Genomic DNA, 19,438 nt, shown 5'->3' on the forward strand with positions numbered 1-19,438 from the left:
AACTCAAAGAGATCTACCTGTCTCACCAGTTTGTTTGTTTGTTTGTTTGTTTGTTTGTTTGTTTTTAAAAACATTATAATGGAAGCCTGGAGCTGTGGTGCCCTCCTTGAATCCTGCTGGGCCCTCAGGCTAGATGTGTAGGAGCCTGATTTATGACCCCAGCACTATTGGATCTCTGAGTTCCAGGACAGCCTAGGTTACACAGAGGAACCCTGTACTTGGGAGGCTGAAGCAGGAGGATTGGGAATTTGAGGCCAACCTTTCCCTGCAATACACCACACACACACACACACACACACACACACACACACACACACGCAGGGCTGGGAAGGATTGAGAAGCCAGTAATTAGTACTTCATCTAGTTTCTCCTAATTCCCATATATCCTCAGGCTTCCCCTTGGTGCTTGACATAGTCCCCTTCAGTTTGATTCTGACCTTTCCTCCAGTTAGAAAACTGGCTCCACCAGGTCCACCCCTCCCTCAACTCTTACTTCTTGTTATTTTGATGGCCCTGAGGCCCGTAGGCCTGGGCTAGTGATAACATTTCTCTATCTTGGCAGGACAGATTAGACCTTTGGAGTCTGGACTGGGCCCTTGCAGCCTTTGGGCAATAGTGAGCCCTCTGAGCAGATTCCCAAGGTACTGGGCAAACCTGGCTCTTATTATCAGAGATAATAATTATCTGCCCTTGGAGTCCTCTCTTCCCACCCTCAACCCTACACTCCTAATTAGACGCCTTTAATCTTTTTTTTTTACGTGAGTGATGTCATAACCTTAATCCAAAAGTCGTGTCATTCTTCCACTCTCCTAGCCTTTAAGGGCCCCCATGTAAATAGTTGCCTGATCTTATGATAAGAGTCCTGGAGAAGGCCTTCAGACTGGGTGGGTCCCTCTTACCATTCCTGTTGCAAATACAGTGCATGAACCAGCTCAAGGGGGCCGCAATTTAGGGTTTTTTGCTTTCATGGCTTTTACCCTCTTAAGTCTTTAATCTCTCTCTCTCTCTTTTTTTTTAAAGATTTATTTATTTATTATATGTAAGTACACTGTAGCTGTCCTCAGATACACCAGAAGAGGGCGTCAGATCTCATTACGGATGGTTGTGAGCCACCATGTGGTTGCTGGGATTTGAACTCAGGACCTTTGGAAGAGCAGTCGGTGCTCTTACCCGCTGAGCCACCTCTCCAGCCCCTTTCCAGCTCTTTATCCATCAGATCATTCACATTTCTACTTAATTTTGATACTATGCTTGTGCTTTCTTTTAATTAATCTATGGGGTCCATTGTAATGCTTTTCAGAAAGATGAGTGTTCCAGTAAGAGGCTTGCACAGATGTCTGTGTTTTCTTAGTTGTGTGCTGAGCCTGGGTCCATCTAGTAGGAATGGGCTATTTAAATATCACCTTACATCACTTTGGTGTTATAAATTTGACTGTTACTACAAGTTAAATTATAAACGTCTTCAAGGCGGGAACTGTATTTAGCTACTCCCTTAAACTACGTCATAGCTAGGCGTGGTGGCTCACACCTCCAATCTTCTGCAGTTCCTGGAGGCTGAGACCAGCAGATCTCTGGGTTTTAGGCAAGCTTGGACCAAGTCATCAAGCTCCAGGTCAGCCAAGGCTCTATAGTGACACCCTGTCTGAAACAAAACAAAACAAAACAAAAAAAATTAGTTAACTTACCTTTGGCTGAAGCTTAGTTTAAAGAGAAGTCATGATGTGTTAACTGCCTACCAGACTTGGATCCAGTCCACAGCACTGCCCCCACCTCCGCCCCCACATTTTTATTATGTCTCTATTTAAATCATTTTTATTTTCTCTATTTTCATAGCTAACCAAAGGGATTCAGTATTATTTAAAAAAATGAACTTTATCCTCAGAGAGTCTCCATTTCTTCATTTTAAACATGTCAAATGCTAGGTTCTGTGTTGAATGAAGACAGTCCCAGAGGAATACTCTGTGTACCGTGGTTACTGTAATACAACACCATCAGTGTCAGCAACCATCAATCACACGATAAGAATGTGACCTCTAGCTCATCCTGTCAGCCATATCACAGTAGCTGTCCTGGCCTGTCTGTCTTTGAAATAGCTATAAAATGGAGTGTAATTTAGGAGACCTAAACTTTTATAAATTTTAACTTTTATTTATTATAATGGGAAGGGTATATGACCCGGTGCACATATGGAAGCCAGGGGACAGCTTTGTGAAAGTGGTTCTCTCCTTGTACCTGTAAGTAGGTTTCAGAGATTGGTTGTCTTGTTTGTATCGTTCGTCTGCAAGCCCCTTTCCCCACTGAGCCATCTAACTGGTCCCATCCTAGAAGACGAAATGTACAGAGCACATTTCTGTCATGTAAATCATTAAGAGATTATGAAGGAAATCCTAGGAACCACTGGATCGCTTCCAGTGCGTCATATACGGTGTGCTGCAAAGGGTTCTAGTGTTTGCTATGAAAGTATAGTTAAGAGTGGACAGGTAATTTGTCTCATACTTCAGATTGCAACACGTGCCTGTTTATACCTCCAGAACATGAGTGGGTCAGCCATAGGTTGAGGCTTAGAGAGGGCTCCCCCTTTCCTCCTCACGTATCTTATTACATATAGGAACAGACACTCCCCAAAACAGTTGTTTCCTGGAGTAGTGCCTTCTTCATGTCTGTATGCTCCTCTGTCTCTCTTGTGTGAAGGCAGAAAATTGGGCTCGACCTCAGTATGGGCCTATTTCTTTTCTTTTCTTTCTTTCCTTCTTTTTAGTTTATAGGGTTAGTTTGTTTTATCTCTATTTTATAATATTTGGTTACTTTTATCCCTCAATTAACAAAATTCATTTTTATGATGTTCATTTTTATTCATTCATTTTATAACCCACTCACTGTTCCCCTCCTCCAGATAACCCCCTCCCACAATCTTTCCCCTGTTCTCCTCTCCCTTTCCTCTGAGGATGGGGGCCCCTCTAGGTATCCTCTTACCCAGACACATCAAGTCTCTGTGAGGCGAGGCTCAGGCTCTCCCACTGAGGCCAGGCAAGGCAGCCTAGCTAGAAGAACATATCCCACAGACAGGCAACAGCTTTTGGGATAGCCCTGGCTCTAATTTTTTAGGACCCACATTAAGACCAAGCTGCATATCTTGCTACATATATGTGGGGAGGCCTAGGTCTAGCCCATGTATGTTCTTTAGTTGGTGGTTCAGTCTCTGAGAACCCCAAGGGTCTAGGGTAGTTGACTCTGTTGGTCTTCCTGTGGAGTTCCTATCCCTATATGTGCCCACAACCTTCCTGCTACTCTTCCATAAGAGTCCCCAAGCTCCATCCACTGTTTGGCTGTGGGTATCTGCATCCTTCTGAGTCAGCTGCTGGGTGGAGCCTCTCAGAGGACAGCCATGCTAGACTCCTGTCTGCAAGCATAACAGTATCATACCAATCCCATTGTTAGGGATTGGTGCTTGAGTATGGGTTTATCTTCATGTACTAGTATTTTCTAGAAGCCCTGACTATGGTTATATATATATATATATATATATATATATATATATATATATATATATATATATATATATATATATAATGTGTGTGCATACATGCATGTATATGTGTCTATTTAAACATGTGTAAATTTTTCCTATTCAGAACTTTTGAAAGCTTACTCAGACTTTGCAGTCGCTATTGGAATCTGTTTACACTTCTCACTCAAAAGGGCAGTATAAGAACTTACTCATTTCTAGTATGCGTCGTGCCTCTAGGAAGGATCTGTCTGCCAGTGGAGAGGCTTTGTTCATGTATCAAGCAGGGATATCCTCCTCATAACTATGTGTGCTCGTCTTGCTGATGCAAATGCTAGAAGGCCTAATGCCCTGGCCTCGTCCACCATCCGTATTGACCTTGCCTCCAGCATCCTGGAGGGAAGCAGGCACTGCTAATGCACAGTGCTCTCTTGCAATCTGGGGCCGTCTCACTGAGCTGTAAAGAGGGAAATGCTACATTTTAAATGTGGAGTTCATCTAGGATTCACATAGACCTCGCTTTCTAGCTGCCCACTCCGCTTCCTCCTTCCCCAGCATCCAGAATGATGTTCTTTAAAACTAAAGGCAGATTACCCCAAACACTTTCCCTTTCTCGGACTAAATGCAGACTCCCCACACCGTGGTCTGCAACCCCGGTGTCTGCATTGGCTTCTATCTACTGTTGGATACCTAAGGTTCCCCGCTGATCATTCCATCTCCATGTGCTGGCAAGCTCCTGTTCCTGGAACCCGCTTGCCCCAGGGCCTTTGCTTATTCTTCATGGTGCGCTCTTCCTTGTCTTACCAAATACTGCCTCCCCAGTGAGAGTTTCCCTGAGCATCTGCTTCAGATCCTGCCTGGCCTTCCCTACTGGTAGCCCTGCCACAATTTCTGTATGATTCCCCCTACACACACACACACACCCGCCATCATTCCACATGCAATGGGTGTTACGTTGTGTGCGTTACTTATGTCCACTCTAGAAGAGAGCCGTGGGCTTGTTCAGAACAGTACCTGTCTTAAAATATCTGCACACTCACAAATCATTAACTGAACAAATTAACAAAAGACCTTGATTTGATGAGCTTGGGGGAAGACCCCAGCACGCATATTATCTTGAAATAAGTGACAGCACCTACGGAGCCGAGGAAGGGACCAGAAAAGCTTTCTTTCTGCTTCCTTTAGGCAGGAATGGCATTATCCTGCCAGCTACTCCAGGCGACTGTGCTATTGGAGAGGTGCTAGAGATAGGGACTGAAGATGTCCAGAAAGGGATTGCTTGAACGACAGGACAAAGACAAAATGTTTTTCCGCAGAAGGAATGTAGAGCTAGGCCTTAGGATGGGGGGGGCCACACCAGGACTTGGGGGAAAGTGTCCAAAGAGTTCAAGGAATGTTGTCTTGCTGTTGCACAATATTTTCCCTTCAGTTGCATTTTCAAGTATTTTGCAATCAGATTTTCAAAAGCACGGGCTCCTACACATTCAGTGTCGCAGGGAGAAGAAAGCAAGGTCCACAGTATGTAATTTTAGTGCATTTAAGAATCCTAAAATTTGCTTCAAATGGATAACCTTAAAAATAAATGAATTAGACCCACATTTATGTTGCCATGGTTAAAGCTTAAAATTATAATGTTGAGTAGAGAAAAAGTCAGTTACACTATATAAACATATAAATGGCATATTGCATGCTAAGCTGCAGATTATCCCAAATTCAAGAACATGACTGTCATGCAAAGTGAACATAATCAGATATTTTAACTTATCAATTAATTAGAGAAAAGTGACATAAGATACACTGTATGAGTTTTTTAAATGGACATACACATATGGACATCTAGGAACTATGAAATAAACTTGCTTGTAGATGTGACACTGTTTTCTGTTTAACAGAACGTTGAATGTCTTTAGGCTGTCTTACTATTAAGGGGGTCAGTTGTACTTCAAGGAGACAGATTATCCATTCAAAGGCAGGAGCCATCTGCATCACTCCCAGGCCTCAACAGCTTTAACTGAAACAACATTTTACCATAGCACAGTCAGTAGGAATACTGGATGCACAGGTCTTTACAGGAACCTACTCATTCCCTCTGTGTGAAATTCCAAATTGTGGGTTTTTTCATTTTTCCTGATAACTGAAAGCAGTAGTAAATGTAAAATTTTAACAAAATCCTGTAAACACACACACACACACACACACACACACACATACAAGCTGTAGTACCAACAATGAACGGAGGCTGGGGATATAAATCCATCTGTAGGGTGCTGACCTACTTGAGCAGGAAGCCCAGGGGTTTGATTCCCAGCAACACATAAACCAGAAGTGTTGTTGAAAACCTGTAGTCTCAGTGCCTCAGATCTGAGAGACAGAAAGAGAGGCAAATGTTTGAGGCCAACTTGGAGAGATAGGGAAGAAGATATTTAGGGAGTGGGGGATTCTCCTTTTTCAAAAAGATTTGAAACAGATACAAGGAATGATATAATTATTTATCCCAGAGTTGTTGGACCTGTTGGATTCTTTCTCTCTCTTTTAAAACATTTCTTGGATCTAGAAACTAGTTTCTTACTATTTTTCCCATGCGGACAAACCCCTTGATGTTAACGGTGTGGAAGCTGCAGCCTCTTGTGTATATAACATTAGTACCAGCAGCTCATTAATCTACCTTTGCCTCCTGATGATGGCCAGTCTCCAATACTTCAGCCTTCCTCTGTGTTTAAGGAATAGTCAGATGGTTAGATTCTACCCTGGTGTGAGGAAATAGCAGATGTTTTCTGAAGAGTGAAGCTTTGGTCTATAATTGGTCTCCTGTGCAAATTTATCAAAAATCTTCATCAAGGTAAAAATGATAAGCTGGAGTTATCTCTGCTCTTTTCTAGGTTTGCTGTGACTCTTGTCTCTCCGTGGTGGTCAGTGACATGTTGTACTCAGTGTTGACCTTTCCAGTCAGTTACGAATTAAAAAATTACAGCCCTTAGGACTTGGTCTGCTCAGTTGTCTTATGACAACCAGACATGCTAAGAACCTGTGTCTAATTGTAAATGTAATTTCAAAGTTAAGCAAAAAATTTAGCTACTTGGAATAATTGAAAATAGTCAAGGCCTGCCGGGCTTTCAGAGACCTGGCGGGAGATGGAAAATAGGTTCTTTTGCCAGAAGCCATGTGACACACGCACGTGCCACACAGTCACTGAGCCACCAAGCCTTTCTAGGGAACTTGAGCTTAAAGGCAATTCGGGCAGAAGTGGGGTGTGGGTGCCTGGGCCAGCCTTTCTTTCCCAACATCAGCCTGATAACCAGATGTGTTTGCCCTCACTGTGCTTGGTCTGTCTGACTTAGGTAATGAAATGTGTGTGCATTTACTTTATCATCTAGACAAGCGGAAGGCCTGCCAGCCACCATTAAGGTGCCAAAAGCTTTGTGAAGATCTTGGCGGTGGCCATGGACTTAGGGGCAGTCTGTTCAATCTTCCTGTCAAATACTAGGACAAAATCATGCAGCCCATCCCAGGGCTCCCTGATATCGGCCTCCCATCACTCTAAGGTTGGCCTTCAACGACTGTTGAGAAGAACAACACCCTGTCTTACTCACGGGGTTCTGTCTTTCTTGTGTTCTTCTCCCGGCTTGGCCAGCTCACTCAATCAGTGATGTCATCATCTTCCCACCATACTGTTCCTCCCAGGTCCCAGGCCTGCTGTAGTGGGCAAAGTGCATTTTCTGTGCCGTGTGTGTATGCGTGCATGTGTACGTGCATGCAGGTGTGACTTTGTATGTGTGTGCACATACATGCACGCACAAAAGAGGGAGAGAGACAGAGACAGACACAGACACAGACAGAGAGAGAGGAGAGAGGCAAAGAGAAAGAAAGAGAAAGCCTTCTTTCTGGACCCGTCTGTACCTGTCTTTGTCCCTGGGTGGATCTTTCCGGAGAGGAACCAGGGGATGAGTCACAAGAGTGCTTCCTGAGGACGCTCGCCCTTGTCTTAACTCACTGTTTATCTCTGCCTTTATGTCAAGTCGTAGGCAGCTGTCTGTCTTCTTGCTAAATTCTGACTTTACAGGGAAGAAATCCCAGTGTCCTGTTGTGTGACTAGACAGTCACCTCCTAAATTCTGTAGGGCAAGCAGGGCATATTGTGTACTGGAAGAGTGAGTTTTCTCTTGGGTCGCGTCCACTGGATATCTGCAATGGAGTTACTTTGGAGGTGTGAACACTGGCTAGACTATTAGAAATTTGGATATGGTGAGGAGAGTGCTTTATCTTGAAGAGTCAGGGAGGAATAATGCATTTCATGTTGGAATAGAAGCATAAGTCTCTTCAGTTTCTTTTCTGACCTGAGGAGTCAAACTAGAGAAAACGTTTAACAAGGTGCAGTGCTTGGATTAGGATGACTTGTGAGACATGATGCTGAAGAGATGTAGCAGCGGTATTGCTTCACTTGGTAGGAGATGGCCTGGTTTCCCTGTGGATGACTGCTTGGGAAGAAGCCAGAAGAACTTAGTCACACTGATGAAAGGGAAGGAGCCAAGTGTGTGTGTGTGTGTGTGTGTGTGTGTGTGTGTGTGTGTGTGTGTAGATGGGGAGGACAAGCACTAATATGCTCCAGGGTTATGAAGATTTCATATACAGTAAAGGGCCCCTTTTCCTTTAAGAATCTTAGCAATAAGTTCATCATGAGGTCAAAATCCTATGTCCTAAGTATGAAGATGTATCTGTGTACACACGGGAATCTGCTGTAACCTGTATTTCTGCAACTCTGTTTTACCATATCAGAACAGCTCATGTTTAAAGGCTTCCTCTTGGATTACTGAGAGAGTTTTAAAAGTTCCTAGTGTGTTACAATTTTAACAATATCTCCAGCTACATTTGAAGGTGTCAAAGGTTGTAGAGGATACTTAACACTCTGTGTGGGAGATGATAGACCTCTCATTCTGTTTTTTTTTTTTTTTTTTTTTAAATGAGTACGCTGTCACTGACATTACCAGAAGAGGGCATCCGATCCAATTACAGATGGTTGTGAGCCACCATGCAGTTGCTGAGATTCGAACTCAGGACCTCTGGAAGAGCAGCCATTTCTCTTAACTGCTGAGCCATCTCTCCAGTCTCATTATTTCAATAAACCCTACTTTCTGGTTTTACATACATGTTTCTTTTTAAAGATTAACTCACCCTTTCACTGCTTGGTGGTAGATTTTTAAATAACTGATATAATTGAGGGCTTTTTATTTTATTGTTCCACTATTTGGCTTGCTATAATAGGAATATACTATTATATAATACATGTAGACTAACCAGGCTGTAGGATTCTTAGGAAAATTTGTTTTTAAAGTTTTATTTAAGAAATAGCCCTCTTAATTTTAGTTTTAGGACAGTCACATTAATATGTGATGATAATAATTAATATTGACATCCATAAATTGTATATTTACTGGGTTGCTGATTGTGTTGGCACACATTTCTCATTCATTTTATTTGCAAATAGGAGCACTAATAATTAACTATTTTGAAGAGTTCTTTATGAGTTATATAGATTCGATATTAAATGTAAAATTTTCAGTGCCTATTTTTGTAATAGCTAATCTGAATTTACATTGATTTGCCCAAGAAAGTTTGCGGGAATTTCCAGGATATGAATTTATCATTTCCAATTTCTTTGATGAACTTTGACAGGTTAGTGTATTTAATGGTCCCTTCCTGAAGTGAGAGGAGGCATTAATTTGAATTAACACTAAATGTATTCTGTAGTATCTTTTAAAAACAATCAGACTATCAGACTTAATGATTATGAATTTGATAGCTTGAGAATACAGTTCTTGATAGATGAGCTGATAATATCACAGTCTACCTTCCTAATTAACTATCAGGGGCCTATCATTATTCAACAGCTTCTTTAAGGCAAAGTAAACATGATGTTAATTAAACTCACAGATAATGCTAGGCGATGTTGATTGCTGCAACAAGGAAAAGAAACCCATGCAGCCAACCTTCAGAAATGCTAAGTATGGGATTGTTGGCAATGATAACCCGGCAAACATCAGGAGAACTGACTCCCCAGCCGGTGTTGCTGAGAGAAATTGGTACAGGTTTGAAATGTGTTCTTTGAAGATTAGGAATCGCCCTTTCAAATTGTCTATTCTATTTTTCTATTGCTGCGGATTTGAGCTAGGTTTCTCTTACATGCTAGACAAGCACTCGATTACTGAACTATTTCCTGAGCCTGTTTTGTAGTTTTTTAAAAAAAATTTGAAAAACAGGTCTTACTACGTCTCATATGCCGGCCGGCCTTGAACTTGCTCTGGTCTCCAGGTCGGCCTTATATTTGTGATCCTTCTGCTGTAGCCTTCTGAGTGGCTGAGATAATCATTTGCATCCTCACCAGACCGGGTTGAAGATGTTATATACAAACCCCGAAATATCAAATCTTACATCTCATGCAGGGTGCTTTCAGGAACCTGGCCGCACAGGGGCCTCTTGTGAATTAAGACTGCTAATTATGGTCAAGTCTGACAAAAGGGAAAGTGGCTTCCGTGTAGACTCAGTGCCTGGAACACTTGTTGGGGAGGTCGAGATAGAACCTTGAATCTCTTTCTGGGTACTGCAATGATCCAGGAGAATAAGTGACTAATGTGTCTTAAAGGAGGCAAACAAATGTGAGGAAGCATCCTCCTCTCCATCACTGGGGTTTGTTTTTGCTCCAGTCTTTGATGCTTGTGCATGAAACAGGAAAAAGTAGGCACCTTGTATCCGTCTATATGAACCCATTTACCGGATATTCAAGATACAGCCGATAGCTGATTAGAAGATGCCATCATTGCTGTCTTAAAACACTGGAGTCTATTTTCTTGTTTCCTAACATGTTCCTTAATAAGGAATTTGAATGTAGCACACAGAGTGAAAAATGAGTGACTGTGAACCGCATTTGTCTTAGGCATCGACTGCTTTATTGACAAAGGGCACAAATACGAAATTTGTCTAAATAATTAGATTTTTAATTAGTGCATCATTGTAAGATGAATGTCATTCCGCTCCATTGCACGTGATTCCCTGTTAGCCAGCTCACATCGACAAGGAGTCTACCTGTGGTTTGCTAATCTGAATCCTTAATTTGTCACTTGTATGTATGGTGTGACAACATCCTTGCAGATACAGACACGGGCTGAGAGAAGACGTTTGATTATAGCTCTGCTGTGGTGAGGAATATTGATGGTGCTCTGCTGTATGAATACATTATGGTTTCTCACATTCAGGGGGATAGCTTTCAGACCCACGTTAGTGAGCACACACTAATTCTCTGTGCTGTTGGCCACAAAGTGAGGAGGTTAAGGAGGGCGTGGGTCCTCGTCTGTGTCAGCTCTGAACATGCTCAAACAGTAGTGGTGTTTTTCTTCACCTGGCTTTTCTTTCCTTCTGACAGTTGCCGAACAAGCAACCGGAAGAGTCTGATAGGCAATGGCCAGTCTCCAGCGTTGCCTAGACCACACTCGCCTCTCTCTGCTCATGCAGGTAACCGCCTTGTTTCTTTTGTTGTCTTTTAAAAGCAATCTAGACCTTTTGAGACCTACACATGTCTTTTAGACCTGCCTTGGCTTTCCTATTGTGTTACTACTAAGCTGTTCTTTCTGAGACAACAAATTAGAATTCTTTTGTATGACAAGCTCTCTGTAATTAATTTTTTTTCCCTCTGTTGCTAAATTTTGTTACACTGTCAGACCTATTTGTCCATTAGGAATATCTTTAGGGGTTATAGGCACAGCAGTGTGAAGAAGAAAAGTGTTGAGAAAGGTTCAGCCTGGTCCCCCTAGCACTGAGCGTCATGCATAGGTTGAAATAGTTTGTCATTGTCTAGACCAGTGATTCTCAACCTTCCTGATGCTGCGATCCTTTAATACGACTAGTTCCTTGTGTTGTGGTGACTCCAACCATAACATTATTTTGCTGCTACCTCTTAACTGTCATTTTGCTACTTTTATGTACTGGAACATAAATATCTTATATACAGTATACCTGATATGCAACTTCTAAAGGAATCATGAACCACGGGTTGAGAAACACTGGTCTAGACCTTGAAGACTCAGGAGAGGAAGGAAGTTTGAAGTCCTTGTAGAATTATAAGGAAGAGAAGCATAGCACTAAAGCTGTTCAATGGAAATGGCTTTCTGGGATTTTGATTTCAATTCTCTATCTAAAGCAATGCAGCAGGCAGACCACTTTTTAACTGAAAAGTCAGAAAGAGTTTGAATAAACCTAGTGACCAAGATGTTGAAAATGGATAAGAATTGAGCAAGATAGGTAGCAAAGGGATAAAAGAAAAAATTCACATTTGGATTGGTCATGCTTGAATTATATGCTAAAGAAACAGGAAAAGTTGGCACCTCGTACCCACATATAGTAATCGATTTCTAGCTACACCAGTGGCTCAGTATGCTTGTGAGAAGATGCCATTAACTCGTATTCTAATACACAGACCCATTTTTATTAATCTGGAGCATGCACCTAATGAGGAATGAAGTTAGTATTCAAGATGAAAAATGAAAAATTGCTGAGACACAGAGAGATGGACAGGCAGGTGAAGGTTGAGAAGTAGAAAGGCTCTGGGCTTTGCCTGCCTCTCTGGGCTGTGGAAGATCTGGGCTGTAGGAGGTGTGTATGGGTCACAGCGGGTTCCTGCATGAGGTGGTAGCCCTGCTTCCATGGTGTCCAGTGGAAACTCTAATGAGATACCAGTGGAGCCTTAGACAATTTTAGTTGCAAGGCTAAGTGTCTGGCCTTCTAGCAGGCAGTCCATGGCTGCAGAGATACCCGCAGTGCAAGATGGGTAGAAGAAGATGCTCTGGAATGACATCTTTTTCCTTAATGATTACCAGAATTAAAAGGTGTCAAAGGGTCTGTGGGCAGCAGTGGTGCCTGATGACCCAGGCTTAACCCCTGCAGCACACATGGTCGGAAAGACACAGCTGTCACTGTGTCACTGTTTGCCCTAAGACCTCAACAAATGCTAGGTTGCACCCATATACTCTACACAAGCGTGCACATACACACTAAATAAATAAATGTAGAAATTAAAAACAACTTTAATGGTGACTCAGTGAAAAGGTAGACGAAATCATGATATAGTAAAAAGAACTATGATGTTCAGAAATGTCTCCTCCAGAGATAGCTCTGGAGAAGGGGCGTGTACACAGGGAGGCAGTTAAACTCCACCCGTGACACCCTTCATCACTGTTCAGCGTTTCAAGCAGCCTAACGTTTAATTAGTTGGGAAATGGATGAATGAACTATGATCCAGTCACACAGAGAAAACAAATTAACTAGCGCATGTCTCCATGGATGAAACTCAAATATAGTATTGGGCAGCAAAAGCAAATTGCAAAAAAATGTTGCCTAACCATTCAACCATTCACATGAAATTAATGTGGTGCTATGGGTATTGTTTCGTTTATGAATACGCGCGCGCGTGCGCGCGCACACACACACACACACACCTACACACATGACACATGTGTATGACACCTTTTTTTAATTATTACTAGAACTAAAAGTTGTCTATGTATATAACATTTATGTTATATATTATATAACAATTATATCGTGTGTGTTTGTGTGTGTGTGTGTGTGTGTACACATACATATGTATGCTTGTAGTGGGAGATGGGATAAATAAGATACATATTTTTAAAATATATTTCTTTTTGAGACAGGGTTTCTCTGTATAGTCCTGGCTGTCCTGAAACTCACTCTGTAGACCAGGCTGGCTTCGAACTCAGAAATCTGCCTGCCTCTGCCTCCCAAGTGCTGGGATTAAAGGTGTGTGCTACCACCGCCTGGCAAAATACATTTTTTTCATACAGTAATTTTCTTACCTCCTTCCAGATCCCTTTCAATTCCATACTCCCTCCTCCCTCTCCCTCTCCCTCTCCATCTCCCTCTCCCCCCCCTCTCTCAAATATGCAGGTAAAGAAACAAATGAACCAGAATAAACAAAACAAAAGCAAGTAAGAAAACAAAGAAAAAATATTAAAAGTACATATGTGCATGTGTATACGCATGTACACACACACACACTGCATGAAGACACAAAATCAGTAACTATAGTATATAAACTAGTAAGGTTAAAAAATAATGACCAACAAAGCAATATGAGACCAAAATATCTCCCAAATGATTATTGAGTTCGTTTTGTGTTGGCCATCGACTGCTGAGCACGGGGCTACTCTTAAGTACACCCAGGGAGAGTTTGTTAGAGAAACTCACTTTTCCTTTGTAAGTCAATGTCAACTTGAGATAGCTTGTTGGTTTGGGGTGGGAGCAAGTCTCTCTTGGTGCTGAGGCGTCAGCACCTGTGCAGGCCTTGAGCATGCGACCACAGACTTTTGAGTTTGTATGTGCGGTAGTCTTGTGTTTGGAAGACACAGTTCCCGTGGTGTAACCCGTCCCCTCTGGCTCTTACAGCCTCTCCACCTCCTCTACCACATCATTCTCTGAGCACTGAGGGGATGGGTTTGATGAAGACATCCCACTCGGAGCTGAAGGTTTTACCTGAGAGTGAGAGATGTTTAGTTGGAGGTTTGTCTCCCCAAATTATTTGGGGACTCCATTTAGAGGAAAGAAGATAGTTTTAAGGAGCAGTTTTATGATAGTTACTTTAAAGAGTGTGAGGGAAACATATAAGGAGAGGACGAAAGAGGGTGAAGCTGTTGGCAATTTTACATAGTTCAAAAAAATCTCACGATGTAGCACTGGCTGGCCTAGAATCTGCTCTGTGGACCAGGCTATCTTTGAACTCAGAGATTACCTGCTCTGTCTCCAGAGTGCAGGAATTAATAGTGTGTGCTACCACACCCAGCAAGATTAAACTTTTTTTTTTTTTTTGATATGTGATTGTCATGATAGTTGAAGCCTACAGAGGGTCACGCATGAACAGACTGCGTGGGGCCTGGAATTGTGTGTATGAAACCTTTCTATTCTTCTGGGCTCTACCCCAGGGCCTGGCAGTCTTACTAGATGCTAAGTGAATGATAGATTCTGTTTCTTAAGTGTAGCTCAGCAGTGATTTTAAGTGTGTGACCCTCCTCCTCCTTGTGGTGTTTGATGCCCATTTCCCAACATTTATGTGTCTGTTGATTGGGCTTTTATTGCTTTGATTTTCTTTAGCTCTAGTATTGAGGAGAGAGAGTATGTGGTTAAGGCTTTAATGATTCTTTAATTGTTTTTTCCCCTTCTGTATTGCCTTAGCTTAATTTTTTCCCCCTTTTTTAAAATCCACATTGGTTTTAGGATGTAATCTGAGGGCTTTGAGCAAGGAGCCGTGTGCTGTTCAGGGTCTGAGTGCTTTTCTTTGTTACATTGCCAACAGGTTGTTACTCAGAGGAGTAACGTCTGTTAGACATTTTTCCGTGAGAAGTGGCATTAACTGCAATCTGCCAGATTCCTATTTCTGTGCAGTAAATAGGAAGGAGATGTAAATGAATGGAAGGCCAGTCCCTCCCGGTGTCCTGCTGGGTGTGTGCCTTGTCCCCTCCCACAGCTTACCTCTTCTCTCTTGTCCCCTGAGTTAGATCAGGGTGCTTGGTGAGGCTGATCAGATGCCACCATGAAAACAGCAGATAGAAAAGCTGCCATCTCTCAGGTCCTATTAGCCTATCCTCCAGAGCCACACCCACTTTGTTTCCCCAAGGGAGGGACGTGTGAGCTGACCACTGGCTGTGAGTCTTATATAGGCATCCAGTGTTGGTTATCCGCACTAATTGTTTGTGTCAGGAGCATTCGGCAGAAGAGAGAGGCATGCACATGATGCTTTGAGGAGCCAGGGGTTCCTGAAAGAACACGGAACAGGCCAGCCATTTAAAAACAAACAAACAAAAAAAGGTAACAGATGACAGACTCTAGGAATATCCACAGCATGGAAGCTAACTCCCAGTGGAAGATACTGGGGTGCGTTTCCTGACATGAAAAATTCCTAACTATAGGGAAGCTATTCCCTAACTCCCAGTGGAAGATACTGGGGTGCGTTTCCTGACATGAAAAATTCTGTGTCACAGGAAAAGTGAAAGGAAAACCAAGTGCGGAATATATATCTGTCTATGAGTAATTGCCCACCTGATGGCTTTAATGTACAAAGGGCTGGCGTGGGCTGGCGTAATGGGTATCAAGGCATGAGTGGGCTAACAGAAAATGGTGTAAATGGCCTATCATGGGGGAAGGAGCCCTCAAAAAAATTGGCGTGTAAGGTGATTGCCATCCTGAACAGCTTGGGCCAAGAGAGTGAGATGGTATCGTTTACCTGGAGTGGGCTACGATACTTCATTTGTTAAGTTCAGTGGCACAGAAGATGGAGAAAACAGCCCATTTTTCACACTGCAAATGCTGATGTGGATTAGTCTAACTGTTAAGCTAGTGGCTTATAGTTTTGTTTGAAATGTGAAATGTACTTACCCTTCGACCCAGTAAATCTATATATGGAAATATCACTTCCCTCTATTCCCTTAGGACAATAGGAAATTATAAATTAGCACTGCCTATGATTCATAAGCAGAAAGGTGAGTTGTTATTAGTTTTTTACTTAACCTATCATTCAGTGATGGGCTTGTATATGATATAAGCCGGCAGATATTGTAATAAAAGAAATAGTAGGCTTTTATGTAGGGTGCTGGAAAAATGCACAAAGAAGCGAGAAAACTTACATGTTGTAATTATATCTGTGTACATTTTAGTGTTTATGTGCTCGTGTATACACTCCTGTGGATTCGTGCATATTCATAAGGAATTTGTGAAAATAAAGAGAAATTGTAGGCAGTGTTTATTTGCAGGGATAAGAAGGTTTCAGAGATTAGCATATATTACTTTACAATTTAAAAAAAAAAAAGCTTTAAAACTACAACCAAAAAGGAAATGAAATACCTACAGTCATTCTCGGCTGTCGTGTAACAGATTACCAAAAATTCACTGGCTCAGAACAGGATGCATTCCTTAATCTTGTGGTTTTGTGGAAAGAGATGTCTGGACAAGTTGGCTTAGGCTCTTTTGCTCAGGGTATTGTAAAACCCAAATTAAGGTTCTGGTTGGGCAGGGCTGTGACCTCTAGTCTGGGAAAGTGCCCAGTTCACGCTCATACAGGTTGCAGGCAGATTTAGACCACTGCTGTCCCCAGGGTCACTTTTGGCTTCAGCCTGCCCTTCTCTACTGCTGAGCCAGTCACAGCTCCTCCAGTCACTGTCCTGCTTCAGATCTGACTTCCTTTTCAATCAGCCACAGAGTTCTTTGCTTGTAGAGGTCCCATCCAGGTGATCTCTGTATTTTAAGGCCAGCTGATGTGGGCCTTCAATTACAACTGCAAAACCCTGTGTGAGTCGTACCAGCCTGTATTCACATCTGATTGGCTAGCTTGGGAATGGCGCTCTTGAGGAGACCCATCTTGAAAATTCAGCCCGTTATATCATGCCTTCTGTTTACATTTTAATTCAGACGTGTAACACTTGGACGCCGAGAGTGCCACCTAACCCTCAGACTAGATGGAGGCAGGTGACAGAGACCCAGGAGGCTGACTTTTGAAGGGCTGAGGTGACAGCTTTAGTTCCGTTGGACAGAATACTGACTCCTTTATTTTCTTTAGTTTGTATTAGTGAATTTTCGGGTGACTCTAATTCACCTTTAAAAGAGTTTCTAGAGGCAAAAACATATGTTTATCTCTTTCCAATCAGGCAGCTCTAAGAAGTAATAGGATATTATCACTATTACAGTCCTAAAAGTGGAACCCCTAACCTCGAAGGTACTGGACCAGAACCCTTCCACTGTGCTCCAGCTCAGGCCCCCCCAGGCATTTCTAAAGACAGGGACTGTCCTTAAAGTCTCCATCAAATTATAAATAACACCGTGGCATGTTTCTTATATGTAACTTTTATGTGTAGTATAGGTGCACATACATTGTTTGTGAAGGAATTTTATTTCTCACGGATTAGGTGCCTTGTATCAGTGAGTTCTGTTTGCTGAGCGCAGGTTTCAAGTTGTAACCGAGATAAAAGAGGGTCATGGACAGAAAGTCAGAGAATGTTTGCAGTCTGCACACAGCCAGCGCTAGCAGGCAAACAGCCTGACTCCCTGTATTCCTTATGGATCACTATGGGCATATTGATGTGCATACTACATACGTCTTCACTACCACATTCATGAAATCAGGGTAAGAAGAACTCTTCAGACGTTATGTAAATATTGATAGTTACGATTTTTGTTGTTGCGGAAAATCATAGAGACGTCCCCCAGTTTGGACTTGTTTTCATATATCCTTCTGAGTCGTCCAGGAAAATCGGCTGCTCCTTATTTAGCTCAGCTCTTCCCCGGGCTTCATCGACTCTCATTTGGACCACACAGCTCATTCATTAGACGTCACACTAAATGACTGGGGGTAAGACAGGGCTTAGAGAGACAGCGGTGCTTCTGCTGATTCGTCCGACTTCAGGATTAAGGATAGGGTAGTGACTAAGATAGGCCAGGACACACAGGATAAAGAAAGAATTCGGTGTGCCAAAGGTGTCTCTTGGCCCATCACTGTGTTATACCCACTTTTGTCCTCCATGTCAGCAACATCTTTGTATTAATCCACTGACCCAAAGCCTGGGAGATGATTAGGTAGAGACTTAGTGAAGTATTACATTCAGGTCCTTAGTGACAGCCAAATACTTGGATGGAGGCCCTCTCCTTTTCCTTCTGTGTATTTTTATTCATGGTCTGTCTCTCCCTCCCTCCATCTTTCTTTCTCTATTCTTAGTTAAATACACTGTGACTCTTTAAGAAGATGTTTTGCTCCCGTGGGGGGGAGGGGGAACTTTTTTTAATTCAGCTAAGATGGGTCCGTGGGCAAGGGTTCCTGCCACCAAGCCTGGCCATGTAAGTTTGATCCCCAGTGCCCACGTGGTAGAAGGAGAGAACCAACGCCCCAAAGTTGTCCTCTTGCTTTATTATTGCGTGTGCATGCACAGACAACAAAGAAAATAAAAGTAAACGTTTCTGAATAAAACGTTTTCATACTGATTTAAAAGACACGGGACGCCACCAACCCTGATCTTTGGTAGTCTGATCAATGTGGTCTTCAATTTGCCATTTGTCTTTGCCCATGGTGCGATTGACTATTTGGAAGCATCTCATTCCCTGTTTTTTGTTTTTGTTTTATATGGTCCAGTCTGAAAGTCCTTTTATTTATTTTTTTTCTGACTTCTTTTATTTCTGTTCTTACACATAATTTTTAAGTGGAAGTCTGATGTAGCACATGGCTCTAAACCCACTATGTAGCTGAGGCTGGCCGGGAGCTCTTTCCACATGCTATGATGACAGCCAAGGACTACCATACCCACCGCCAGTTGAGACTTGCTGCCTTTCTGTGTGCCTGACAATTTCTCGGACTATCAGGGTGATGTTTTTTCCCAAGTGATGAGTGAATTTTTGAGCAGGAGGGTTTTTCTGACTCTTCCATGAACTTCATAGACTATTCTCGGAAGAGGGGGAGATTGTGAGTGAATCAGGCACGTGGACAGCGTCCTTTCCCTGTCACCCAGCCTTCCTGGCTGGTGGCCCACATAGCTGTTGCTCAGATGGCTTCCATGCAGCACACTGAGGGGAGGCTGTTACTAGTAAATTATAGTCGGCTGGTGAGGACAACTTGGTCAGTAAAGGTGGAGGCACCTCAAGTGCCGGTGGAGATAAGGTGAGGGCAGGGGCAGCCTGGAGGCCGGCAGTGTCTTTGTTTCCTTTATTTGGGGACTCCTTCAAAGGCCTACAGCAGGGTTTCTAGGCATGAAATATTATTTACCAAACTGTCTGAACCTACTTTCTAGATCCTTATGAAAGTGTTCCCTCAGCAACTCGGTGACCTCCTTTGGCTACATAGAAGTGCTTGCCCAAGACAAATGCTGAAGTGTCTGTGTTCCTTTGCATTTGGGAAATA

The 19,438-nt window shown here is 42.6% G+C and overlaps 1 protein-coding gene across 8 annotated transcripts in view; it reads left to right on the plus strand.

Moving 5' to 3' along the window:
* Positions 1-19,438, plus strand: part of Mast4 (microtubule associated serine/threonine kinase family member 4) — a 606,534-nt gene that overhangs the window by 480,122 nt on the left and 106,974 nt on the right. For all 8 annotated transcript variants that reach the window (XM_052160085.1, XM_052160077.1, XM_052160082.1 and 5 more), the window contains one exon: positions 10,919-11,007. In XM_052160085.1, the coding sequence (XP_052016045.1) occupies positions 10,919-11,007 (89 nt within the window). The remainder of the gene's footprint in view (positions 1-10,918; positions 11,008-19,438) is intronic.

This window comes from Apodemus sylvaticus, chromosome 16 (genome assembly GCF_947179515.1).
Source record: "Apodemus sylvaticus chromosome 16, mApoSyl1.1, whole genome shotgun sequence".
NCBI lineage: Eukaryota > Metazoa > Chordata > Mammalia > Rodentia > Muridae > Apodemus > Apodemus sylvaticus.